The sequence below is a fragment of the Acomys russatus genome, chromosome 4 (genome assembly GCF_903995435.1).
Source record: "Acomys russatus chromosome 4, mAcoRus1.1, whole genome shotgun sequence".
Taxonomy (NCBI): domain Eukaryota; kingdom Metazoa; phylum Chordata; class Mammalia; order Rodentia; family Muridae; genus Acomys; species Acomys russatus.
The window spans coordinates 12832238-12860183 of record NC_067140.1 but is presented as its reverse complement, the minus strand read 5'-3'; the positions used below and the strand labels follow the sequence as shown (position 1 = coordinate 12860183).

At 44.9% G+C, this 27946-nt stretch overlaps 1 protein-coding gene across 1 annotated transcript; it reads left to right on the top strand.

Annotated features, from left to right (window-relative positions):
* Window positions 1–14954: 14954 nt before the first annotated feature.
* Oser1 (oxidative stress responsive serine rich 1) lies at window positions 14955–27696 on the top strand. Its single transcript, XM_051143746.1, has 4 exons — window positions 14955–15098; window positions 18323–18438; window positions 22265–22378; window positions 26396–27696. The coding sequence occupies exons 2-4, from the start codon at window positions 18362–18364 to the stop codon at window positions 27078–27080; spliced, it is 876 nt and encodes a 291-aa protein (XP_050999703.1). The 5' UTR covers window positions 14955–15098; window positions 18323–18361; the 3' UTR covers window positions 27081–27696.
* The last annotated feature ends 250 nt before the right edge of the window (window positions 27697–27946 follow it).

Sequence of the window (27946 nt, the reverse complement as noted above, 5' to 3'; positions counted from 1 at the left end):
GGCTGTGGAAGAGTGCTGCATAATGGCTTACTCGGCCTGCTTTTTTTTTTTTTTTTATAGAGGCCAGAAAAGCCAGCCCAGGGGTACACCCCGACACATAGTGGGCTGGGCCTTCCCCCTTCAATCACTAAGAAAATGCCCTACAGCCTGATCTTATGGAGGCATTTTCTCAAGTGAAGTTTCTTCCTCAGAGATGACTCTAGCTTATGTCAAGTTGACATAAAACTAGCAAGCACAGCATCGCCGGTACAACCAGGGCCTTGTCTCTTAGTTGATCCCAGGCCCAATCAAAATGATAATAAAAATTGATGCATCTTGTGGGGAACAGTCAAATATTTGTGAATTTAAGGAAGCAAACCTAGATGTTTGAAAAGTTAGAAATTCTGCCTCATAGCCAGGAGCGGTGGCGCACACCTCTAACTCCAGCACTCAGGGAGGCAGAGGCAGGCAGATTGCTGCGAGTTCGAGGCCAGCCTGGTCTACAAAGTGAGTCCAGGACAGTCAGGGTTACACAGAGAAACCCTGTCTCGAAAAAGAAAAAAACAAAACAAAACAAAAAACAAAAACAAGCCGGGCATGGTGGCACACGTCTTTAATCCCGGCACTCAGGAGGCAGAGGCAGGCGGATCGCCAACCTGGTCTAGGGCAAGTCCAGGGCAGTAAAGGCTACACAGAGAAACCCTGTCTCAAAAATTAAAATAACAACAACAACAAAAACAAAACAAAACAAAACAAAACCAACAACAAAAACAAAAGGGAAGGAAGGAAGGAGCTCAGCGGACACGGACACTTGTATATCCATGATGAGACACAGTTGTCATTAAAACCTTGTCCCTTAGCCGGGGCTACACAAAGAAACTCTGTCTGAAAAACAAAACAACCAAACAAAACTTGTCCCTCTTCCATTCTTTACTAAAGGCTAGAGTACTTGGAGTAAATTATGGGTATTGTCTTTATCAAATGAAATACTTCAGTTTAAGTGACTGGTTTTTGCTTTTGGGTTTTGTTTTATTTTTGCTATTTTTTTTTTTACATTGATTCTTATGTGTATCAGTGTTTTACCTGCATGTATGTCAGTGTAACACTGATATGTCTAGTGGCCAGAAGATAGTGTCAGATACCCCAAGAACTAGAATTACAGATGGCTGTGAACTGCCAAACAGGGAATTAAACCCAGGTTTAATTCTGCAAGAGAAGCCAGCATTCTTAACCAGTGAGGTACCTCTCCAGATCCCTATTTGTTTTTTGAAACAGTCATATTCTCTGTAGCCCCAGCTGCCTCAGCTTTCTAAGTGCTAGGGTGACAGCTGTGAATCACCCTGAGCATCTCAGATACTTTGTAAAGTAATAGGTACTTCATATCTAACATAGGCTGTCATATGTGTGCCCATGTTTACATGTACACACACATGTGTATGCAAGGGTGTGAGTCCACATGTGCAGGTGGAGGCCAGAGATTGATGACATGTGTCCCCACACTTAGGAGAGAGGCTTTGCTCTCAGATACAGGCAAACAAGCTCCTACTGGAAGGACAGGATTAGGTCTCCCAACTTAGAGCTGTCCCCCTCCCCCAACACCTGTGGAAGCAGCAGAGCCTTTCCCAGTATCACCAGCACAATCCATCCTCAAAGGTCTGAGCCCTGCTGCCCCCAAGCTGTAGGCCATCTGTTCTTGGGTGCTCTGATAGGTCTGGGCATGTGCTGGGCTTGATGAATCAACTGGGAGCCTGCAGGCTCCTCTGTCAGGGAAGGAAGGACTTCACAGACTGGAGAAGTAGACTACAAGACAGGGCGCTTTGCCCAAAAGTCTCAAGGCTTTTAGGTCTGCAGGCTGAAGAAAATGACAGACTTGTTCTGTGATGTTCTGAGCCAGTCAGGAAAAGAAAAACAAACAAACAAACAAAAAACCCTCTGAGATGACGTTACAGCTGAATCAGGAAAATTTTCAAACTGGCAGGAAGGGGTGGAGCCTGGATGACCTTCACTGTAGGGTGTTAGGGGCGCTGGATGTGTCCTTTGAAGGAGTCCCCCACTGAGCCTGAAACGTGGAGCCATCTCACTGGCAGTGTGCCTGGGTCATCACGTGCTTCCTCCTGTGGCTGCTTATACAAAGCCTTTATGAACAGAACAGTGTCTGGGTTGCTCCCTTCTTGCTCCTAAGCCCCAGGTCAGTGCCTGCAGCTAAGCTCCCAGAATCTGTCACAGCATCTGACATAAAACAGTAGCTGCCCAATAGGTAATTGTTAACTTAACTATAATTGGTTGAAATGAATGTTAATCCCTTAAGAGTTTCTGATTGGTTATTCTTGCTCACAGCAAACTACTTGGCATCCTTCTGTGCCTTTAAAAATAATTTTAGTCAAATGTTCATATTTTCAGTGGTTTACTTGTTTTCTCGTATTCTTCATCTGGCTTCTCTCTGTATTACGAAAACAACTAAAATATCCTAAATGGCCCATAAGGGGGGGGGGTGGTGTTAAATTAAGTTCAGGTATGTAATGATTTACTTATTTATTTATATTTGTTTTTTCCAGGCAAGGTTTCTCTGTGTAACAGAGCCCTGGCTGTTCAGGAACTTGCTCTATGAACCAGGCTGGCCTTGAACTCATAGAGATTTGCCTGCTTCTGCCTCCCAAGTGCTGGGATTAAAGGCGTGCCCTGCCACTACCACCAAACTGCTTTTATTTGTTTTAAGAAACATGTTTGTTAACTGCAAGCAATTGTAGCTCAGTTAACAGAGTGCCTGCCCAGCATGCATGAAGCCCTTCGTTCCATCCTCAACACCCAATAAGGTGAGTATGGTAGCATATGCTTGTATTCCCAGCATTCTGGAAGTGGAGGCAGGGGGAGCAGAAGTTCAACATTATCCTCAGTTCCATAGTGTGCTTGAGGCCAGCCTGTTTCAAAAGGAGAAATAATAATAAATAAACAAATTTACATATTATACAGTTAGCCAATTTTCCTTGCTGTTACAAATTTCCTGGGAAAAGAACTTGTAAGGAAGATTTGTCTTTGCTCACAGTTTCAGAGGTCTCAGCTCATATGCTCCGTTGTTTCTGGGCCTGTGGTGAGGCAGAAACTATGGCAGGAAGAGGAGGTGGGCAGAGCTGCTCACCTGGTGGCAGCTGGGAAGCAGAGAGGCAGGAAGGGGCTCAAGACAAGATGCATATTTCAAGGGCATGTACCTAGTGTCTGACTTCCTACATAATATAGCTGTATTATGAATCCATCATGAGCTTAACCCATTGATTAGGCCAGAGTCTTCAGAATCCAGTCACCTCCCCAAAGCCTATACTAGCAACCAAACCTTGAACACAAAAGTCTCTCAGATTCTAATCCTGAGAGTCGGTGAAACAGTAGGTTAACTAAGCAGCTTTAGGGTGGGAACTCTTGTCTTTTGTCTGTTTGTTTTTTGAGACAGAGTATCCTTATGTAGACCACGCTGGCCTGGAACTCACAGAGATCTGCAAGTGCTGTGATGGAAGACATGGTGGCCTGATTCATAAAATATATTTTTAAAATGTGCCTACAAAGTAGTTAAGAGAGCAGGTTTTGTTTAAAGGAGAATAGGAAACTCTGGAAAGTGAGTGGGAGGGGGGCACGCGGCAGAAATCCCATGTCCACAATTTTGGTGGTTCATAGGCTCCCTGAATTTTCCCTAAATCTAGGTTAAGAACTAAAGATCAAACCACCTAGCTGGAAGGAGCCGCCAAGATACCAGCGGCACGGCACGGTACTCTTGAGAGCTTGTTACAAGCTGGGCAATGGTGGCTCAAGCTTTAATCCCAGCACTCAGGAGGCAGAGCCAGACAGATTTCTGTGAGTTCAAGTCTAGCCCAGTCTACAGAGCTAGTTCCAGAACAGCCAAAGCTGAAAACTTGTCTCAAAAAACCCAATGAATCAATCAACCAAACCAAACCAAACAACAACAATAAAAAACCCAAACCTTGTTATAGGATCTTTCTGGAATAAGCACTCCAACACCAGAGTGGAAGGGAGGAGAGTTACCCCAGTGGACTGGAGCCAGGAGAGTTCCTTCAAAGGCTTCTGTCCTGGGTCTAATTGGCATTTTTGTTGTTGTTGGTTTTTTTGTTCTGTTTTGTTTTGAGACAGGGTTTCTCTATGTAGCCTTGGCTGTCCTGGACTCACTTTGTAGACCAGGCTGACCTCAAATCCACAGTGAGCCACCTGCCTCTGCCTGGTATTCTTGAGATAGAATAAGCTGTAAAAGATAAATTATTAGATATTGACATATTGGTTTGTTTAGCGATTGACTTAAAGCACCGCTCGCACTGTCTATTTGATGACCATGACTTCACTTGCTGCCTGGAACAGAATGACCTGGAGGAACAGCTGCAATAACCCTAACCCCAACCCTTAACAACCTGCTGACTGCCGGGCAGGCTTCTACAAAATATTGCTTGCTTGCCTGTCTCGCCTTGTAGTTTTAGAGTCTTAAAAATGAGAACGCAAAGCAGGCCTGACCCTGAAGGCTTTAAAGGGCTGTCCTACCACCAGTGTCACCTGCTACCTTCCACTCTCACTGGAGCCACAATGCTATCCTGCTACATTCTCATTGTATGCCTTGAAACCACAAGGTGGGGCAAACAAACAAGCAGGTTTTACGGACTTGTTCACGGCAATCAGCCGGCTGTTTTTAAAGGCATGTATCAGAGTTGACAGTGGTAAGCTTCTGTGGTCAGGTTGTTAAGGGCAATAGCTCACTGTTTCGGCTATTGTCAGGTCACTCTGTTTCAGTGAGTGAAGCCATGCTTAGGAGTGAGCACTACAGTTCGCGCAGTGTTTTAAGTACATCTCTAGGTAAGTTGGTACAGCAGTATCTGATGGTTGGCCTTTTCTATCATATTCTTCTTCAAACTGCTTTCTGATTGGCAACATTTTCTTTCCCATTCTTCCCCCTCTACTGCTCTGAACATCTGTTACTTACAAACAAGTAAAACCAATAAATAGGAACTGGAATTATTCCAGACCCCAAATCCCCAGTGCATCTTAGCCATCTTGACCTCACTGGCAATGCTTTTGAGAAAGACAGGGTTGAAAAAGTCAATGTTTGCAATTACTAGTAAGTGGGGAAGCCAAGGCTTAAGGAGGCCCAGCAAGTGTGGGGCAGGAAGGAGGCCAGAACCAGAGCTCAGGCCCTTCCTCACGTTACAGCCTCCCTTCTCTTCCCACTATGAGCCTGTTGCCACTCTCCTGTCTCTAAGTTAGCAAGACAGAGTATCTGAGGCAGCTGTGGCCTTGCACTGGCTTGGTTTTCGTATGACTTGAGAGTGGAGGGAGCCAGCAGACCAGGCAGGATCCACATCCCTTTACTATATACTATACTGAAAATGCACACTGGGCTGTGGCTTAAACACATAGAACCCTTGTCTCCAGCATCAGGGCCAGGAGCATCTGCACACTGTGAAAATCCCTCTCCCCTCTCCATCCCCTTCATAAAGGCTGCAGGGAGTTCTACAACATGTCTGCTGCATGGATTATTTTCTTGGGAATACCTAGGTCAGAATACAAAGTCCTTTAAGGACTCTTTCTCCAGGCTTGCTCTTTAGTGTGTGGAAGAATGGATAGGAGTGTAGTCTGGGGTCCACTCCATATATGTGCTAATGAGACATGGGGGAGGGAAGGATAAGCCTGTTCATGCTTCAGCTAAGCCTCCACCAGCAGCAGCTCAGGCTCTGCAGGTGCACTGTGTGTGCATGTGCATGTGTGCACGTCTTGGTTGTGAAGGCCCTGGAAATCCTGAGGAATGAATGTGAGGATTTCTTCTGTGTCTGGGTAGACTAGTCCTAGACATTCTAGTGTGGAGCCCTGGTCTGTCGTGAGGCTAACTGGTTGAGAGGCAGTGCCTGGTTCTGGGGTGTGCACTAATAGAAGGTGCTTAGGAAGAACAATGGAGTGTCTGAAGGCCAGAGGAAAGGAGACTGTAACCTGCAAGCTGGGTGGGCTCCTCCAGGGCTATACCAATGAGCTTTCTCTATACACCCTGCAGAGAAAGCGGTACCTTCCACTGGGACCTTTTTTTTTGTTTTTTGTTTTTGTTTGTTTGTTTGTTTGTTTTTGAGACAGGGTTTCTCTGTGTAGCCTTGCTGGTCCTGGACTCTCTTTGTAGACCAAACTGGCCTCAAACTCTGAGCAATTCACCTGCCTCTGCCTCCCAAGTGCTGGGATTAAAGGCATGCACCACCATGCTCAGCTTGTCTTTTAGGACTTTCAATCATGGCCTTGCTTGTACATTTATGCCACCAATTTCACTTCAGAATAAATTTAGAACCATTTAAATTTAGTTGAGAAGCACTTAAATGCACCATTGGTAATATTTTAAAATTTAATGATATTGGAAGGTAGTTGACTAAATATACCTATAAAATGTTCAGAATTAGAATTAGGTAGATTGCAAATAGAAAGATTGGCAGTACAGAATGGCAAAAGGAAAATGTGAGGTGCAAAAAGGGTGGGTGACATTTTATAATATTTAATGAACAAAATGATATGAACAGGTGCATCCCTATGATTGTACTGAAGCTGTACACACACAGAAACGTGTCTGGGCTTTGAGGTGTTTTGTTTTGTTTTTGAATTCATTTGCTTGAGACAGTTTCACTCCAGCCCACAATGGCCTTGAACTTGGGACCTTCTCACCTCAGCTAAACCGTAGTGGTGCTTTCTGTAGAGTGGGAGGGAAGGGCAGAAGAGCACAGGGCATGTTTTCTTTTCTGTAGGCACTCTAGCACCTGCCATCTTCCAAGAACGCTGTAAAATAATCAGTATAAAAGGAAGGCTCAGAGCAGAAACCTCACTGAACTCCAGCCTGCTCCCCTCACCCCCAGCAGATCCAGCCTGAGGGGTTCCTGGAGTGGCAAACTTAAAAGCTCCTAAGCCAGCAAGTATCATACAAACCCCAGTACCAGGTCCTCATGGCAGGCAGGACAGGACAGGTACTCCACCTTGCAGGGTCTGAGCAAGAGACCCCAAGATAGTACTGTAGCTTGCTCAAGGTCTCACAGGAAGTGTTATTGTAAAGAGATTGGAAGGAAGGAACCCAGCACTTCCTGGTCCCCACTGCTGGGTCCTTGTGCTGCCTCCCTCAGGGGGTTAGAGCACTGGCCCAGCACCCACACAGTTGGAGGGCTTATCAACATCTTTCTCCAGACATCTCTGATGCAGCCTGCATCCTCTTGCACTGAGCTTTGCATAGTAAGGAGCTGCCAGTGGGCACAAAGCTCCACAGATGCCTCACCTTACTGGGCCTCATCTCTAAGTCTCAGATAAACATGTCTAACTTCTTGAAGTTGTGTGTGTGTGTGTGTGTGTGTGTGTGTGTGTGTGTGTGTGTGTGTGTGTACACGTATGGTGACCACAGAGGTCAGAAGAGGCTGTGGATCCTCTGGAGCTAGAGTTACAGGCTATTGTGACATGCTCAACATGGGTGCTGGGAACTGAACTCCAGCCCTCTAGAAGAACAGGAAGTGCTCTTTGTTGTGGAAGTTTTGGTTTGTACGTAAACATGTTTTTGTTTTAATCCCAGATGTGGGATGTGGGGCCCTTCTGAAAGGGCAGGTGGTATTTGTCAGCTGTGAACTACCTTGTGTTGGGGCGTGGTCTTTGTCAGTGGGGATAAAAGCCAGCCTTAAAGGAGCCTGGGGGCTTGGAGAAAGGCAGCTGCGGCTGCTGCTTCCCCCTTGCTGCTCCTGGCTGCTGTAGCTGCAGTTGGATGAGAAGTTGAAGACATCCTGACCCGAGGATTGGATTTGCCCCGAGGAACCTGAAGACCCTGAACAGTAGGAAGCAGCTAAGAAAAAGTATGCCCCCTCTCCCCACTAGCCTTCCCTCCTACCTGGTGTTAGAAGGGACTGAGGTGCAATAGGGAGAGACTTAAGGAACCCAAAAATAAAAAAATAGTTGTTTAAGATTACACCAACAGCTCTTAATTCCATTTCCCCATCCCCTAGTGTCTAATTTTAATTTGGGCCTTCTCTTTTGATCAGGTGGCTAAAGGTTTGTTCTTATTTTGTCAAAGGATGAACTCTATGCTTCATTTATTATATGTATTACTCTAGTTTCTACTCAAAGTAGTCAGGAGGAGGCCATGCCCAGTGTCCAACAGTGCCTGGGCTTTAACCATGCTACTGGATTCAGAAACACCAGGTTATTCAGGAAGCTGGCAAGACGTAGATAGATAGACAGACAGACAGACAGGCAGGCAGGCAGACAGACATGGGTAAGTGTAAGTAGAGATGCTGACTAAGGAGTCTCTGAAGGGAAAAACGACAGTTGCTTCAGAAGGGACCTAGATAGAATGGGGCTTTTTAAGTTTTGGTCTTGACTTTTTTCCCCTCATTTTGTTTTGGAGTTTTAGAAGGTGAGAGAAATTCTTTGTCTATAAATATAACCTGCCCATGTGGCAGAGTGGGGTGTTCTGAACCCTTTTTGGTCTGGACTGCTGCCAGATTTTAGAACTACAAATAAAGCCAATTAAGACTAAAACGAAAACAGTGATAAGTCAATCCGAAAAGACACGAGAAGACATGGTGTACAGAAAGCAGTGTTTCCAAAGGAGGTGAAATAGGGGAGTTTGAGGGCTACTAGAGCAGGGCTGGTGTCATACCAGCCTGGAGACAGACATAGGAAATGGACCCAAACAAGGAGACAGGCACATGACTCATGTGATACCTTTTCCTCACCAAGCAGAATTAGCTGTTGTGTAGATAGCTAGACTTTTAGTTGTGATTTTACTAAACCAACAAGGCTGTTCATTTCAGAGTTCAACCAGCAAGTCATGAATAGGCCTGCTATCCACTGCCCACCCACTCCTCCAAACCTCTGAAGTTGACTCCATTGCTCTTCATTGCTGCAGAAGCTCTCAACTGGGCGTGTGGTTAGCTCAAGGGTCTCCTGACCCAGTCAAAGTTAAAAACTATAGTGATAAGACATCTCACCCTAACCCAATAACCATGTTAACACATTGCTTTGCATACTGAGGTTTATTTTTATTACATTTATTTATTTGTGTGTGTGTGTGTGTGTAAGTATATGCCACAGTTCACACTGAAGTTCAGAAGACAACTTTCAGGAGTCTGTTCTCTCCTCCCATGTGGGTTTCAAGGTTGTCAGGTTTGGTGGCAAGTCCTTTACCCACGGAGCCATCTTTAGAGGTTTGTTGATGTTTTGTATTTTTAGATTCTGGAACTATACTGGGTTTGAATAATGCACAAGCATTAAAGTACATATTATAATATTTTCATAGGGTGACCACATTCCTATAGCCAGTACCAGATGAAGACGTGCATATGTTTAAGGGCGTCACAAGCGCCTCTCCATAGTCCCCGGCCTCGTCGTAAACGCTCTCTGGCAGCTTTACTTCTTGATCCCATTTTCCACATAAACCTTCCTGACATCATCGCACAATTTAAACTGTATAAGTCCGGCGACAGAGGCCAGCTACTCACTCACCTGGGGTCTTTCAAGCTCTGAAAGCTTTAAAGAAGGGAAGTTGCCACCCCTCACTGTCTGCTGGTCAGAAATAGCTACTAGGAAACAGTCTCCCTCCTGCTGCGAATTACAAACAGGAATTCAGGAGTTCAGACCATGGCCAACTTACCAGGAAGCAAGAGAGATGAACTGGGTTAGGCTGTTCACGATGTATCGCTATAGTAGCCCTTCTGTGCCCCAACATTTGAGGAAAGCATACATATGGTAGCTTTGGGTCCTATTCCCCCAAATGAGAGCATGTAATGACCCATTGCTCAGATTAAAGGCTGAAGGGATCTGTTGTGGTTCTAAAGTGCCAATAAACAACTAGAAGTCCTTGCTGAGCTGACGGACTGACAGATGGCTCCATAGGCTCACTCAGTCAATACAGTGCTAAGCCTGTGCAAGATTCAGACACACACACGCAACCGATGTGAGCCCTATTCTGAGGGAGTGACCATGAATTGCCATAGGAGCACCAGTACAAGGGCATCCAACCTACACAGGTAGACATGAGATGGCAGGGCTGAGGGGATAAAGTGTAGCAGGTGCTTCTTGCCATCCGGGCACTCAGCAGACAGCTGATGAAGAGATGTCTGGGTGTCACTGTCAGTTTTTTGTCGACTTGACGTAAGTTAGAGTTATTTGGATAGAGGAGCACCAATGGAGAGAATGCCTCCATCACATTGCCTATAGGCAAGCCTGTGAGACACCTTGATTGATGATCAATGGGGGAGGGCCCAGGCTACTGTCTGTGCCATTCCTGGGGCAAGTGGTCCTGGGGTACATAAAGCAAAGTGCCTACGCCAGAAGGATGAAGCTTGCGAGCTGTCTTCCTCTGTGGTCTCTGGTTCCGTTCCTGCCTCCTGATTTGAGTTGTTTCCCTCAATGACCTAGGGTATGTAAGCCAAATAAATCCCTTCTACCCCCAGTTAGTTTTGATCACAATGCTTTGATTACAGAATAGAAATCCAACCAAGACAGTGGGTAAAAGGCTGGAAGGTAACCAAAGAGGTCAGCCCCTGAACATGAGTGTAGTGTCACTGGAGTGCGGGAGCTGGGGAAGAGCCCAGAGCTGGCAGGTGATAGGCAGCACCTGCAGTGAGAGTCACACCCATTTCACAAAAAGTCCTGAAGGTCATGGTCCAAAAGCCTCTGTCAGGATAACAGATACCCACTGATTAACATACAGAATGTATCCTTTCCTTAGCTGAGTTTTGCTTTCACCTGGGGTTCCAATTCCTTATGTGTAGTGAGAATTTTGTAATTTTGGCTTTTTTTTTTTTTATAAAGAAAACACAGAAATACTAGAATATGTTTTGTTTTAATCCCATGGGGCTGCTTTGCAGCAGCTGACTATGATTTGTCTCGTGTTCCAGCAGAGGTGTGATTTTTGCCAGCTGCACATAGTTTCTGCGTTTGTGTGATGTTTGGAATTCTGGGGATTTTCAGTGGGTATATAAATGCTAGAGCCCTATAGGTAGGTTGCTGTTTGGTAGTTCAATGCTGTTGGTTGCAGTTTCTTAAGTAGTTGTCTTAAAGAAGCAAGAATAAGAAATTAGATATCCTGATGGCCAAGATCAAAATGGCCCCAAGGAATCTTACACCCCTAATCAGCAGGAAGTCGTCTAACCCTGACACTGCCCCTTTCGCCTCTCCTTTTCCCCTCCTATCTAGTGTTAGGGGATTGAGGGGGAGGGAAAAGGGGGTATAGAAAGGTGGAAGAATGAACCACAAAGTAGCAAATGCTGGCTACACTTATGGCCCAAGTCAACCACCCACTTCTCCAGCGTGGTCCTCCTGAATTCCCTCTCTTAGTGAAGGAAGTGTCACCTTTTGGCCAGGGGTCTGTGTCCAACGCCCTGAATCTAGTCTCTCCAGAACCCCCTCCATCTTGTGCCCCTTCTTCAACATCTTTTCTGCTAGACTCACAATCTCCTCACCTGCTTTCTCAGGTGATACGAACTACTAACTGGCACACTGCCTTCATGAAAATAATTCATTACTTCCCAGGAAAAGTCAGGCTAACCGGATTCTCTCACTTACGCTGGCTGGCTGCACCTTCCCTAAGCCCAGGCAAGCCTGCCTGCCTTTTCAATCTCAGTAATACCTCTCCAAGGCGCAGCCAAAGCAGGCTGGGTACCATCTACTATCTACTGGGCTTCGGGCTCTGTGGCTCTCTAATGAGTGTCTAAGGAGTCCATGAACTTACTTCTCAAGCGCTTTTGCACAGCACTGGGCAACCAGCCGGTGCTCAGTGAGGTCTATGTGAGGAGTAACTGAGAAGAGGCACCCTGGCAGGCTAAGCAAACCAAATGGAGCTCTTTGCCCTTCCAGTCTTCCCAAACAATTACTATGAACCCATCTCCTCTCTCCAACCACTACCTCTGGCAACAGGAAACATTTTCAGATAGTTGTGAAGATTAAAGATATTTAAATTGCCACAGTGAACATTCAGCACCTTCCTTTGACCAGTAATTACTGAGTGCGAGGTTTGTGCAATACAAGACTTTAGGCCCTGGGGATACACCGTGTTTTCAACTCTAAGATATCTCTTCCTGCTTTTATTTTTTGCGTCAGTTGAACTCAGGGCATTGTCCATTCTGGTCAGGTGCTCCACCACTGAGCTATCTCCCCAGCCCAAGATACCATTTTGAAGATTTACCATTTACTGGAGGTGCAATTAAGAAAGAAAGAAAAAAACATGGAGAAATGTGCACACAAGACTTAATTAACAAGTAGTGATGAGGACAAGAGTCCAAGTCTTTTTCCTCAGGGCAGGTTCTGTTTATGTGAGCAACAGTAAACTTCTATAGTGAAAGTGTGCTGAGCAGCCAGAGAGGATTTTTAAGGAAAAATGAAACAGTTAAAAACAAATCTAGGAGTGGAGAAGACTGCCTGAGTAGTTACAGAGGCTCCTCTAGGGAAAGAATATGAAGAGAGACCTGAGCAAAGAGATGAGGAAACAGCAAACCTGGGAAGATTTGAGGGGAAAATAAGTTCAAGGCCACCCATGGCAAGGATAACCGGAACAGAGTCCCAGATCTGGGCAGTCAGCTTCCTCAAGCCCAGTGTTCCTGTCTGGCCATTAGATGTGCATCCGGAGTTGGAGTAGGGAGGGTAAAAATAGTAACAGGTCAGGAGGGAGGGTGTAGCCAGACTGTTCCTCACTTTCCAAGTCCCCCTGGGTAAGGAATCATACTCCCAGAAAGTGCCTAGCTTTATGGAGATGTGCTCACACAGAAGGATGTTTTCACTTTTTAGTACTTAATGACATACTAGGTGAAAGTAAGGTAAACCGGGAGGTTATCAGAATTGTGCAGAACATCCACTCAAGGGTTGTGCTCTGCTTTTCAGGAGTTCCTTAGTGATCTAGAAATCATCTCTGGGGATCCGCAGAGATTTTGCCAGGCCATTCTTTGAAATGGTAACTCAAAGACACATACTTGATGCAAGTAAGCCTGCAATGCTGAGGGAGAAACTCAATTTTCCTTTATTATTTCCCAGGAGATGCTGAAGAGAGCAGCTGTGGACAAACAGGTTTTTAAAGACATTTGGGAATAAAACAGATCTTTTATTTCTTATTCGTACGTGTTACTGATGTGTCTGTAAAGTGTGAACACAGATGGTCAAGGTCACAACTGCATGGAGTTGTTTCGCACATTTCAACTTTATTTACATGGGTTCCAGGGACGAGGCTCGGAGACACGATCTTTAGCCACCGAGCTGTCTTTCTAACCTGACTTTCTAGCACTATGGAACACAGGACAGAAGAGCTAATAAGTTAGTTACTGTATCTCCCTGAATCCCTGTCATCCCTATCTACAGGATGTGTAACATGACAGGAATATTAAATCCGAGAAAATGTACAGAATTGCTGATCATTAGCATTACTGAGTTACAAGAGGGTTCCCCCCTCCGTGCCCCGCCCCACTGTGAACCAATTACAGTACAGAGAGAATATAAATGTTTTATTCAGAAACTATGACATGCGTTATGTTTAACAACCCTATACAGATGCTCCTTAACTTGTGAAGGGGTCACATCCTACTCAGCAGATCCCAAGTAGAAACATCACAAAACCCAAACACACTTAATACAAGTAAAGCACTGAACACCAGAGCTCAGCAACAGAGAGCACATCAGTTTACATTTGTGCTCCTGTGGCTGAAAGGGAGCTGCATCTACTGGCCAGTATCCACAAGCATATCACAGGGTATACTTTTAACTTGGAAAAAATACCAAAATTCAAAATCCGATGCAGTTCCCGTCGAATGCAAAAGGCTTTCACGATATTATAAAGCAAGCAAGCACAGACTAAAAAATAAGAAAAAACAAAAAACAAAAACCCAAGCCAGCTGTCTGAAGACGGGGCTGTCAGTCCCGTGAGGTGTAGATTCCAGGCTCCATGGGTTGCCTCTTGTTAAGCTGGTCATAGCTATTCTAGGCAGCTGGGTGATCACATTTGTGGGAGAGGCCACTTTGGGTTCAGGGGAAAACCCACTCTGGGGTTTAGTTGCTAGAACCAACCCTATGGAGGAAAGCTGTTTTCCTCACAGGATTCAAAATGGAACTCGGGTGTGGCAGGTGAGGGGGAAGCGTCCCCAGAGAGAACAGGTCCTGACAATAGCGGCGGGGTGGGGGTGCCTTTCACTCCTCACCCGTCAGATCACTAAAAACCAGAGGCAGATTGATCAATTTCTTCTTGCAGAATTTAGTATGGACGTGCATTTCCCACCTGATGCTCCCAAACTATGCTTGGAAAAACAAAAACAAGATGCTTTTGCGGATACCATTCCAGACTAGGTAACTGGAGCGCAGAGAGAAAAACAGTGAAGGAACGCACGGGAGGTTGATGCGGGGGGGGGGGGGGGGGGGGGGGGGATCAACGCTAGTTTCAGACTAGCCTCTAACCTACACAGATGAGATCCTGTTTGAACACACACACACACACACACACACACACACACACACACACACACACAACCCTTTTAAAACATTTCCACTCCAATTCCGGGCTAGCATCCACAGCCTGGGCGTCTTCCAATTAATACCTTCTTGGCTTCTCTGCGGACCCAAAGAGACGACGGATGGCCAGTGTCGCGCCAAAGCATTCTCGGAGGCCTCCTCGGCTGGCGCAAACACTCCCGCAGCCCGCCGAACCCAGTTAGTTGCCTTCGGGACTTCAAGTGGAGAAGAAGGAACTAGCACAAGCTCACTCACGTGACAGCGAAGAGGAAGTAGGCACGCCCAAAAGCCTGCCGGGAGCGAACGCAAGCTAGGGGGCGGAGGGAGCGAAAAGAATAACAGGAAATGACCTAAGACGCACGTGCTTTGGAGAGGGGTTGGGAAGAGGGGGTTCGAAAGGCGGGGCCGCGGCCGTACGCCTGCGCACTTGCGGCTGGCCGTGCTGCCGAGTCACTGGGGTGGGAGGAGCGTGACCAGTGGGCGGGGCGCGAGCCTACGTGGCGCAGGCGCAGTACGACTCCGGAGGCGCGGGCCGACCTATCTGCGGGGTTTGGATCCGGGTCAGTCTGGCGCGGCGGTCGCGGGAGAGACGCTCCGAACCGACGGGGTCGGATCCCCGGGAGCGCCTCAGCCGCGGGGAGGTGAGCAGCCTGGCAGGATGAGGAGGGCAGGGGCGAGGCTTCCGCCAGGCCTCCCATCCGCGGGAGGCGGAGTCCCGCCCTCCCGTCCGGTCGCGGCGCCGACTGCCTGGCCTGGCCTGGCCCTCGTCCGCCGCGGCCTGGAGTGCGAAGCTACGCGGCTTCGCTTCCCGCCTTCCTGAGTTCCCGCGGTCCCCGGGCCGCGCCGGCCGCAGCTTCCCCTTTCGCTCTCCTTGCCGCCCTTGGCCCCTTCCCGCCTTTTCCCGCCCTGCGAGCCGCACTCCTCTTCGCTTGCCTCCCTGCGGCTCCGCTGGCTTCTCCCGCGCCCTGCGGCGCCGCCGCTTCCCCCCAGCCTCTTCGGGTCCGCGGTTGGCCGGGCGGGCAGGACAAGAGGCGCGACAGCTCCCAGTTCGCGTGTCCCCGGCTTCTGACCTTTCTCCCTAGAACCCCCTTTAACCGCGCCAGACCCAGGCCCCTGTCGAAAGGACCAGACGTGCTGCTTTGCCTGTAGTGCGACTCGAGGGTTTGAGTGGGTGTACACGGAGAGGTGTGGTTGTGTTTTTGTCCTGGGGACAGATTGATGCTGTCGGGACCGTTCTCCTGGAGGGTTGTTGGGACAGGGCTTTTTATTCTCGGGGCTCTGTACTTCTCAGAGGTATGGGGAGTCCGTCGCTTTTAACTTTGCGAGGACGCGGGCGAATCTGATTTTTTTATTTTCAGACTCCTGAAGACGAGGGGTTCGACTTGAAACTTAAGGGCGACTTACTTAGAACTTCAAAAGTGTAAACAAGAATGTGGAAAGAGAAGCTGGCATGTGATTTGACTTAAAAACCATGCAAAGTAACTTCTTACAGGCTTTTTGAGCCCTTTGGGAATTCTTTGGGAAGTCAGTGCAGAGAAGGGGGTAATACGAGTGTCTCCCACAAATGTGTTAATGAAGATAGGCAATCCAGTCACCTGGTATATAGAGCTGTTGAGCCGGTGCTTTGTGAGCAGAAAGGCAGGAACACGGGGTGGGGTGGGGGGCGGCGGCATAGTAAGCCTTTTGTAATTATAAGCATGCTTTGCTTTAGCCCTTGCTCTGGGTTAAAGTAACTGAGGAAAAACAGGAGCAATCACAATGCTAGAAGTCTGAAAACAGTTTAGGTGGTGCTTTATTCTCTTAAGTTTTGGTCTGTAGCCAGATTTTTATTTTGGGCTGTTTGGGTTTTTAATGATACATCTCAACAAGAATGCTAAGTTTGTATTAACATCCAGGGTGGTCATCTGCATTACAATTATGTCAGCACTGTGTAATTAGAAGCTTCCAGGTTCAAGAAGGAAGCTTCATAGCCCAAGTGTGAGATCCTGGAGGGCAGGGGTGTGAGACCCCTACTGAAATGGGCTTTCCAAGACCCTTGTATTCAGTTCAGCTTCTGTTGTGGCATCCAAGGTAGTGCTGGGAGTTCTGGAAGTACTTGTGAAAGCAATGGGTTTCTGCTTGTGGTGTTCACCAGTGTACATGTAGCTTGGTGCTTACTAACTATAAACCACACTTTATTAGATTATTTTTACATGTATTATGTGTATGAGAATATTACATATGAAGGGCAGAAGGCAGCGTGGGGAGCTGTTTCCTCCTTATTCTAGTTCTAGGAACAAGCTCAGGTGGTCAGGCTTAGGATCACGAGTCCTTACTCTGAGCCATCTCACCTGTCCCGGTAAATCTTCCTTTGAGCCATCTCATCAGACCTTATTTAATGGAGTTTTGGAAGCAAAAATAATTCGTTTACAACCTGTGCTAGACCTTTGTAGATGTGCAGAGCTCAGGGCACACCAGCACTCAGCCCTCCGATTAGTGTATAAAATAGTGTGTATTGGGAGGAGTCCTACTGCAGTGAGGAATTAGAGACCAGTGAGGCCTGCAGCCATGTGAATAAGGTTTCCTCAGGTTTATGACCCAGATATGTGGGAGAGTGAGTTTATGTTGGTCGTCTCATGTTGAAGTGAAAACTAGCTAAGTTCTTTTGAGGGTGAACATGCACATAAATGTCAAACATTGTGACATCTTGACCTTTGGAATATTAGAGGTCTCACAATAACACAACTCACTTCTGAGAAGTCAGCTGCTCCAGAATCAGAGAATATTGAAGGGGATCCATAGGCGCTCTGTGAGAGTGCCTGGGGGGTGGGGGGTGGGGGTAGGGGGTACCAGGTTAGAAATAAAAATAAAGGTAAAGTATATCCTTGGCTTTAAAAAAAAACTCTCTCTCTCTCTCTCTCTCTCTCTTTTTTTAGTTTTTTATTCCCTCTCCTTTTTTTGGATACTGGTGTGGTTATTTGTTCAAGATATAGTTAGTACTTTGGTGATTTGAAGATTAGGTTTGAGAATTTATCAAGAGTTACTTGTGTTTCTTATTGCTTTAGTTGATGATCTTTTATCTCCTTCCTTTGTTTAAATGGAAAGCCAGAGTAGTAGAGATTGAGACTTCAGTAAAGTCAGTTGGTCAAGAGAAGGGCACCGTCTTATCTGCAGAACAGTACTCTGTGTGTTTTCCTACTTCTAACAAGAGAAGCTCTGCTTTGTTCTTTATTGTTGTTTGAGTCAGCTATCATTTGTATAATAACTATGGTTCTCAAAGCTAACAAACCCCAAATAAAGTGCCCAGCCAAAGGAATAGAGTATAAAATAACCAGTGATGACTGAAGTAAGTCTCCATTTCTGCTCTAACAACAGTAGCATCTTGTTTTTCATGTGGGTTGATACATTGGTTAAAATTGCTTTGTACAATTGCTGTGGTGTCATAAATTCATACTTAGAATTGTTAAGGTCAGACTAGACAAATACTCAGTAGCATTCCAATTAATCAGAGTATTGCAGTTTGAGCTTTCTCCTATCTCTGATGGTAATTTTGTTCATATGTTTCAAGGTATGTACAATCAGGGAGCTTTTTCCCCCTCAATAGCCTGAAATACACTTTTTAGATTTTGTTTCCAAAACTATAAGAGGATGTTGGCATCAACCATGTAGGTGGTTTGAATACTGTGGTGTGTGTGTAAAATTTCATATATGTATATGTATATATGTATATATATATAATTTCATTTATTTTCTTAAGAAATAAGCCCTATAGTTTGGTTACATAAATTGCCACTTAGAATAAAAAGCTGTTTTTCTCCTAACAGTAATCATATAAGAAAATATACTCTTGATTGTACCGATTTGCAGTTTTCTTATTTCTTTTTAGTATTAACAGAAACATCCATAGGAGTGCAGAATCTTCACAATGAAATCGGAAGCCAAGGATGGAGAGGAGGAGAGCCTACAAACTGCCTTTAAGAAATTAAGAGTGGACGCATCAGGGTAATTGAATATGTAATGTGTGATTTGGGATTATTTATTTACTGGATTTAAATAGTCCTTTTGCTTAGACTGTTACTCTTCTGACTTCTTTGTTCATCCTAGGGTATGTTGTAAGTGGTAATATTTTGACTGAGCTATATTCTGTGTAAATAACTGAAAAGCAGCAGTTCAATTTTACACTAAGGTTGAGTGTTTCGGTTTTCCTTCACTCTGAGGCAGTCCCTCTTCCTTATTTTAATCAAATGTTAAATCGAGTAATATCCCACCAGGGACTTCTCAAGGGAATCACAGTTTTTTGTTTGTTTTTAATTAAAAATGAATTGTCCCAGTAGAGGTCTGTGAAGACAGTCTTGATTTCACAGTTTCTAATTGCTGGATGTCTCTATGGAAGCCTGTTGCAGTAGGGGTGGGTCCCCAGGATCAGTAGTTGTAGGGCCTTTAGACAAACTCATGGGGGTGTCTTCAGATAGCTGCTGTCTAAGCAGTGCTACTCCACCCTTGACAAAGTGTTGTGTGCAGGTCAGTTCTCCTCTTAATGCCAGTTGTTTTGCCCCAAGCCAGGCGAGATCTCATGGCTGCTGGACCCTGGAGGCTCAGAGTTGAGCACTGTAGTATCAGTGATAGTCCTAGTCACCAGCATGTGACTCTTGGCCTGAGGACTGAGTAAGCACTTGGAGCAGATTTAATCCTCTACTGTCTTAGAAGTCAGACGCTGCTGTCATCTTCCTACTGGTACAAGTTGCAGTTGGAGTTTGAATGCAGAGTCTTGCTCCAGAACCTGCTCTTCGCCATTCTTTCATGTGGTCTGTTTCAGACAGCATGGACACAGTTTACAAAGTAAAATCCAAAATACATGCTAGTAGCAGCCTGCTTGTGACTAGCACTGTTTCGGGCCCATCTTAGAGTATTTAGCTAATGATTCTGTTCAGTGAATGTTTGCTTCCATGGTACTTTAGAAAAGTATTTTCCAACGAGTTTTCCCTCAGCATGGTTTTTGCCATAGCAATACTTAGATAGACATTTTTGTTTTCCATTTTTGAGACAAGGTCTTACTATGTATCCCAGGCTAGCCTCCTAATCATGATCCTCCTTTCTTTGTCTTCTGAGTGCTGCAGTTATATCCGTGTGCCACCATACCCAACTTTACGTTGTCTTTGTTTTTGTTGGCGTGCTCTGTCCTGGGGAGGGAACTCAGGGCCTTTCTTGTGGTAACTAAGTACCCTTGGTAATCCTTTTTGAGAAAAGGAAATAATGTGGGAAAACATAATTCTGGATTGTGGTTTTAGTATATTCTTTGTGGGTTTTGGTGCATAAGTGACTTAAATTTAAAAAATTCTAGAGATATACCATATACGTGCATACAACTCCTCTAGTATATAAACCTATAGAAGTAATTCTTCATATGCAGACTTTTTTCCTGATGCTTTAAAAAATTGAAATGTAAGCTTGGTGTTGTGGCACACAGCTTTAATCCTAGCACTCAGGAGATAGGCAGGACTTTGTGTTATGAGACCAGCCTGGTCTACATAGGGAGTTAGAGTACAGCTAGGATTATGTAAAAGAGACCCTGCTTCAGAAAGAAAAAATAAATTAGAGTAAAACTGAGCTATTGATGGCATTAAAACTTACTTAGGCTGTTACAAAATGTCTTTTGAATATATTCTTACAGTTTATGGTTGTAAATTACATATTCGGGGGCTGGAGACATGACTCAGTGGTAAAGAGCACGTTCTGCTCTTGCACAGGACCAAAGTTCAGTCCCTAGCAGCTATGTCTTAACTGTGTAACTGTAGCTCCAAAGAGATCCTGTGCCTCTGTCTTCCACAGAGAGCTGCTCCCAAAAGTGCATACTCATTCACAGTCACAACTAATAGATACTAAGATGGGTCTTTTTGAAATTATGTACTTGTAGCATATGAAGTGCCTTTATCAACATTATAGGAAGAAGGAACAATAGAGACTCTCTGAGAAAACTAAGAGTAGACGGGATGAGTCATTAGTGTGACTCAGCAAACTAAGCCTTGTAGAGTTTGCAGTATATGTTTCTCATCGTTTCCTACTGTTGTCATACACTCTGGATGGACTGCTGAGGACTGACTCGTTTAGCTTTGCCAGGAACTTAGCATGATCCTGTCCAACAGGTTTTGATTTTCAGTGGTATTTGTCTTATCAGGACAAATATCTTTGTACTTCTTATACAACAGTAAGCTTTTTAATGTGACTATAAACATTTAGGGAAAAATGATAAGAATGAGTCACAATTTAATCTCTAGATCACGTACACACATATTATGTACATACATACAAATACACACTTATATGTGGATATGTTTGTTTGTTTGTTGATGTTTTTCTAAGACATGGACAGGGTCTTTTTAGCCAGGCTGATTCCCAACTTGTGAACTTCTTTGGCTCCTGAGTTCTGGGATTGTGGGCATAGTGTTTTAGATCATGATGTGCACAAGCATTTATCAGAGTGTCTCTTAATGATAATACAAACATGTGCTTATGTCATTAAAAGTTCTTTGTACTTCTAGGAGTGAGGTTGGGATAGGGTCTTACTAGGAAGCCCAGACATCTTTCTGTGTATGTGGCCCAGGCTGGACTTGAACTTCTTGTAATCTTCCTCCCTTTGCCTCTAGAATTGCAATCAACGGCTATCATGCTTCCTTGGCTGGTGTGTGTGTGTGTGTGTGTGTGTGTGTGTAGACACACGTACAAGTACACAAAACAACATGGAATGTTATTCAATGGGTGGTACCCATATGTTTTTGGTTGTTTTTTAAAGACAAAATATCTCATTCACCTGGACTTGTCATACAGGCTAGGCTGGCCGGCCAGTAAGCCTTTGGATCCTGTCTTCTTCTACTCAGCTTTGTGATTACATGCACACACCATTACACCGGCCTTTTATGTTAATTTTGGGCTTCAAACTCAGGTTCTTGTGTTCCGTGTATTTTGGAAGGACATATGAAAATGCTCATGGTGGTAGTCTTGGTACAGATAGTTCTCTTCTATATATTTTTAAAATGTTCTTCACTGGGAACCCATAGTACTCGTATACTTTTAAAGTAAAGATTTAACGCTGAGTAATATTTCAGATTTGCTAGTTGGAAAAGTAGGATTTTTGTTTTTTCGAGACAGGGTTTCTCTGTGTAGCTTGGCTGTCCTGGACTCACCTTGTAGCCCAGGCTGGCCTCGAACTCACAGTGATCCTCTTGCCTCTGCTTCCCAAGTGCTGGGATTAAAGGCATGCGCCACCATGCCCAGTAAGTAGGAAATTTTTTGTAAAAGTTGTGAAGTACTCAAAAGTGTGGTCATTTGTTAGTTGAGTTAACTCTTTTAGTTCCTGTGGCTGTGGTTCCTTAGATAAAAGAGTGTCAGTCTTATTAACAGTCTCCCTGAACATAGGCTTGATCTGCCTCAGACAAACAGCCTAAAAGTCTATTATATCCCATGCTGGTTACACTTACAGACCGTTCTCTGGCTTACGATTTTGAAACCATGGGTTTTTAGGAATCTTTCCAGTTTGGTTTTGGAGACACGATTTCTCTGTGTAACAGAGCTCTGGCTGTCCCCAGAACTCTCTTTGTAGGCCAGGCTGGCCTTGAGCTCAAAGAGATCTGTCCATCTCCCTCTGCCTCCTGAGTGCTGGGATTAAAGACATGCACCACCACTGCCCAGCTAAAAAAGCTGAGTTTTGGGAACTATATGTAAACAAGAAAGAAAATAAAGGTATTACTCAAAGTTGTAGTAGGGCTAGTGAGGGTGGAAAGTTACCTATATGATAGTTTTCCATCACAGTAAACTTTGTTCTTGTCCTCAGGTCCATCATATCTCTTTCTGTTGGAGAAGGCACAAGTGTCAGAGCATCAGTCAGAACAGCAACAGATGATACCAAACCTAAAACTGCGTGTGCGTCTAAAGACAGTTGGCATGGGTAAGAGTGCCCTCCCTCTAGTTAACAGTTACTTATTTGGGGTGTTGAACCTGCCTGGGAGTGTGTGTAGAAATCAAAGGACAATTTGTGAGAGTTGGTTCTCCACTATATGTGTTTCAGGAAGCAAACTCAGGTTGTCAGGCTTGGCTTAAGCACCTTTATTCTAAGCCATCTCTTTGGCCTGAGTAAAAGCTTCCCATAGGAAAAATTGTGTTTTCTTTTGAGGTTTAATTTTTTTTTTTTTATTAAAATTGATGTTGTGTATGTCTATGCATGCTTGTCTGTATGTGCATGTGCTTGTGCAGGCCATAGACAGTGTTGGAATCCCTGGAACTGAAGTTATAAGGCAGATGTGAGCCACTTGATGTTGGCTTTCTGCAGGAGCAGCAACTGCTCGTAACCATTGAACCATCTCAGCCCCTGCTCTGAAGAAAAGACTTATCTCAGTTCTGTTTCTGTTGCTATGAAGAGATGCCATGGCCAAGGCAGCTGGTAGAAGAGTGAGTTAAAGTCTATACCCCTCATGGCAGGAACGTGGCAGGCTGGCAGGCAGGCGTGGAGCAGGAGGAGTGGCTGAGAGCTCACATGTTGAGACAAATTATGAGGAAGAGTGATACTGTAAGTGGTGGGCCATTGAAACCTCAGAGCCCTCCCCCAGTGACACACCTTCTTTGACAAGATCATAGCTCCTAATTCTTCCCAAACAGTTCCATGAACGGGGGACCAAGTATTCAAACTTGAGCCTGTGGGGCCCATTCTTATTCAAATGAGGACACCAAGTAACTTATGATTGGGTTATCTTTCCAAGTGCCCAGAAAGAGAGTATGCTATGATCCAGCCTAAGGTCCAGTGATTCTTCTCAGACACTCCTTGTGTGTCCCAATTTGAACATTAATTCATTATGTATCCCAGACTAGCTTCATGTAGCTTCTCAGCTTCTGGGATTACAGACCTGAGCCACTATGCCTGGCTTCACAGTTTTTAATAATGAGTTTACTGAGACTTTCTTTGTGTCCTGGTTTTATGTTTTGGCTGGTGCGTGGTAGGCAAGCACGCTTAGCAACTGAGCTACATCCCCAGCCTTATTATTATGTAGTATTATAATAGCTTTTGTCCTAAGGTCTGCTTGTGGGGGTTTTGGTGGAGTGGGTGGTAAAGGACAGCTCCAGAGTCCGTTCACTCTGTTTGAAATACACCAACTCTTCTAATACGTTCTTCTATCCTTCAGATTTCATGGTGCTGTTGGATTTTTTTACTTTATTTTATTATTTGTTGTGTGTGTATACACACAAATATGAGCTGTGTACCTCAGCACACATGTGGAAATCATAGAACAGTTCTGCGGAGATGGTTCTCTGTGTCCACTGTAGATCCTAGGGATTGAGCTCAGGCTGTTAGGCTTGTGAAACAGCTGCTTGTAACCAGAGCCATCTCCCCTGTTGGATTCTTGAACTAAGATGCTACCTCTCAATGCCCAGCAGGACCAACTTATAGGGACTAGCTAGTTGGGTCCCAGAAAGGTTGGAGAGAAGAGGAGTGAGAGGGGTCACCCCAGCCTCATCTCCACACCTCACACTTGTAGCCCCCGGAGAGGAGTGTCCATACGCTGCTGAAAAACAAGCGGGGCAGAGTGCATGATGAGCATGTGTGAAGAAGTCCTAGAAGAAGCAGCAAATAGAGGGACAGGTTTAAATTGCCTTACAGGTTGCAATTTCCTAACCTTTGTTATACATAAATTTATCTTTCTGTGAGTAATTCTCATAGCAGCATTCTTCATTTAATCCCAAATACAGTTAAAAAAATTTTTTCCCTTCCTATTTTTGCTCACTGTAACTGAGCCTGGACTTGGCCTCACATTCTCTCCATCCGCTTCACTTCTGAGGGCTGGATTTACAGTCGTGTGCTTCTGCCTAGTTGATCCCCCCACGCCACCCCCTTCTCTCTTCTCCCCCTCAACTCCCATTGAGACTTTTTGTTTGTTTGTTTTCTGTTTTGTTTTGTTTTCGAGACAGGGTTTCTCTGTGTAGTCTTGGCTATCCTAGACTGGCTTTGTAGACCAGGCTGGCCTCAAAGTCAAAGAGATCCACCTGCCTCTGTGTTGCGATTAAAGGTGTGCACCACCACGCCCGGCTCGAGATGGGTTTTTATGTAGTCCTGGCTGTTCTGTAATTCACAGTGTAGACCAGGTTGGCCTCAAACTCAGAGATCTGCCTGTCTGCTTCCCAGAGTTCTGGGATTAAACTTGTGTGCCACTATGCCCGGTTTCGATTTTTTTTTTTTTTTTTTTTTTTTTAAAGTTCTGTGTAAGGGTCATGAAGATAGCTTAGTGGGTAACGGTGCTTCAGTGCTGCCAAGCCTACACCTCTGAGAGCAATTTCAGGGATCCAGGTGGTGGAAGGAGAGAACCAGTTCCCAAAAGATGTCTTTCATGTGTGCACTGTGGCACAGGAATGCCACTTCCTTCCCAAAATAATTAAGTTTTAAAAATAAATAAGTAAATAAAGTCCTGCTTTTTCTTCTTCCTAATTTGCTTAGTTTCAAGTCTTTTCTTTGTTCAGCCTTTTATTTAAATGCTTTGTAAATATTTATATAGTGCATCTAATAATTATCACTTTCTAGAAATCTTAGGGACACCAAATCCTGTGTATGTTTGTGTAGATGCACACACATACTCACATGTGAAGGTCAGGAGTTGATGCTGTTTGTGTTCCTCACTTGCTGTCCCCCTGGGTTTTTTGGTTTTGTTTTTTGTCCCAAATGATTTATATTCAAGTTGCATAAGTACAGAAGCAAGCCCTTACAGCTCAATGATTAAAAAGCAAGCAATTAAAACTTATAAAAAAAATCTAAGCATACGTTTCTGAAAGCACACGCAGAAAATATTCTTCACAGTGTATGCCATTAGACGAATGCAAAATAAAACCTAATACAATCCTGCACATGAATTAGAATGGCCAAACGTTGAAAATAAAATGACATTAGAGGAGTATATTAATCAGTGGCTTTGGAACTCTCAAATAACTAAAACGTTTATTGACAAATTATTCAGTACACTTTGATGTAGAATATTATTCAGTAATATATAAGAGAAACATCACTGATACTTGTAATAACAGCAGTAAACCTCAAAAATGTTATGCTGAGTGAAAGAGGGCAGTCAGTAATGAATGGTTTTTATGTTTCCATTTTTGTGGAATTGTGAAAGAAGCAAAATGAGTCCTTATGAATAGAGTGTAAATCAGGGATTGGTCACCTGAAGTACTGGGGCTGAGCAGGGGATTAGTGGTTGCAAAGAATTCATGGGAATGTTTAGGATTACAAAAACATTCTATACCTCTTTCAGACAGAATGGTAGTTGTTAAAATTTGTCCAACTCCAAACTTGGCATGGATGCATTGTATTACAGGTTCTCCCTCGGTTTTTGTGAGGTAAAGTATTTGAATCTGGAGCTGCCCTACCTGGGTGGGCTGGCTGGACAGCAAGTCCCAGGGCCTTTCTGTCTTCTGAGCACTAGCATTATAGGTACATGCCACTGCGCCCAGCTTTTTTTCATGGGTGTTGGTGTGGCAAGTACTTCACTGACTGAGCCAGCTCCCCACTTCTGTTACTTCTGTTGTTTGTTTTTGTTGGCTGTTAAAATGATTTGTACCACTGACCCCTGTTGATAGTACTGTCATGGTGGCTTTTGTAGCAGTTAGTCTTAGTACTGGAGCCACGTTCAGAATGAGGGACTGCATTTTGGTTTTACTGCGTGAGTTTACATGCTTCTCCCATACTCAGAAGCCAAGAACGGAAGGAATTAAGTGTCCTACACCATGTGTCCCATGTGCCTGGGTGATTGTGTTACCTCACTTGTTTCTGTAGACTAAATAGGGGATGCTGAACAAAGTCTTAGGGGGCAGTTTGAAAATAGAGGCGTTGATGAACTTACACCCAGAGGTCAGTTTCCAGCTCTCATGCCGCCTCTCTCAGGAGGGCGCTGTATCGCCACATCTTCTGTGTCTTTTTCTTTTTTAGGTCCACAAGGAAGTCTTCACGAGGAACAGTGAGACCCCAGCGTCGTCGGCGCTCTAAGTCTCCTGTCCTTCATCCTCCCAAGTTCATACATTGCAGTACAGCAGCGTCTCCTTGCAGCAGCCAGCTCAAGCACAGAAGCCAGACGGAGCCGCCTGATGGCAGCAGTGGGCGGGGAACTTCAGCCCCCAAAGAGTTCAACGCAGGAGAGAACTCCACTTCTCTTGATGTTAATCACACAGGGGCAGCCATCGAGCCTCTGAGAAGTTCGGTTCCGAGGCTCCCGTCAGAGAGTAAGACAGAAGAGCCCCCCGATGGTCCCCAAGTTTCCCAAGAAAGTCTTACAGCCAACGATCTCTCTGACTTTCAGTCTGTTTCCAAGCTAAGCCAAGGCAAGCCATGTGCGTGTGTAGGCAAGGAGTGCCAGTGTAGGAGATGGCATGATATGGAAGTGTATTCCTTTTCAGGTCTGCAGAGTGTCCCTCCTTTGGCCCCAGAACGAAGATCGCTTGAGGACTGCTCTCAGTCACTGCACCCCAGAACTCTGTCTGGCTCTCCTCGATCCTGTTCCGAGCAAGCTCGTGTCTATGTAGATGATGTGACCATTGAGGACCTGTCAGGCTACATGGAATATTACTTGTACATCCCTAAGAAAATGTCCCACATGGCAGAGATGATGTACACCTGATAATAGGAAGCTAATTCATGTGCTTTAAACCAATGAAAGGTTGTTGTCAGAGGGTTAGTTAAGGGCAGACCCGGTGGCCACTCTGAGAAGACATCTCTATCTGCTCACTGTGCTTGCAATAAAACTTGTCTTGGCATCTCAGTTAATCTTCATTCTGCCAGCTCACTGAGTTCTTACGTACCTGTTAAGACAAGCAGGTCAAAGAAAATCTCCTAAAAACGTTCTGAGGGCTGAAGAAACCATAATGACTGGAGATTGGCAGCAGTGGGGACAGTGAAATCCTTGTAAGACAGCATATTTCAGACCTGCTTACGATGTGGCAGCCAAGAAGCTCAGATGTGCTTTTGTAACTGAACTTAACACTTGTCGGCATGCTATAGATGCCAGCCCACCAAGAGTAGAGCCTGTAAGACTCACTTAAACTGTTCTTGGTTTAACACGGGTTTGTGTCATTAAAGGTTTCTTATGTTGCTGTTGAGTCAGAGATATAAGGTTTAGATTCGTTTTGAATAAACCAGGTGGCCTGTCCTATATTGTTTGAGGGAGTCATTAACTTTACTTTCACTAAATAAACCCCTGCTGGTGCTGTTTATCCAGAGTTATAGTGTGTTGTTTCTCAAACTGGCTGTTGAAAGTAAGACTGCTAAGCACTTGAAGTATATGTGTGTATGTGTGTGGTACTTGAAATCTGTGTATGTGAGTCACCTCACGTAAGTGATGTGTTTCTTATAGCCAATTGTAATACAGGTCTTATGCCTCACGTGCTTCAGGTATTTGTGATCTCCCACCCTAAAGTCCCTGGATGGTTTCGTACCTATCCTAATGCGCTTCTGGTGAGTCATGGTGAACATCCCCTCCAAGCTCAA

Bases quoted from the DNA above. Each gene is read 5' to 3' on its own strand.
- Oser1 (XM_051143746.1), top strand. From the start codon at position 18,362: ATGAAATCGGAAGCCAAGGATGGAGAGGAGGAGAGCCTACAAACTGCC. The intron at 18,439-22,264 runs GTAATTGAATAT...TCTTGTCCTCAG, and splicing joins TTAAGAGTGGACGCATCAGG to GTCCATCATATCTCTTTCTG. The intron at 22,379-26,395 runs GTAAGAGTGCCC...TTTCTTTTTTAG, and splicing joins TCTAAAGACAGTTGGCATGG to GTCCACAAGGAAGTCTTCAC.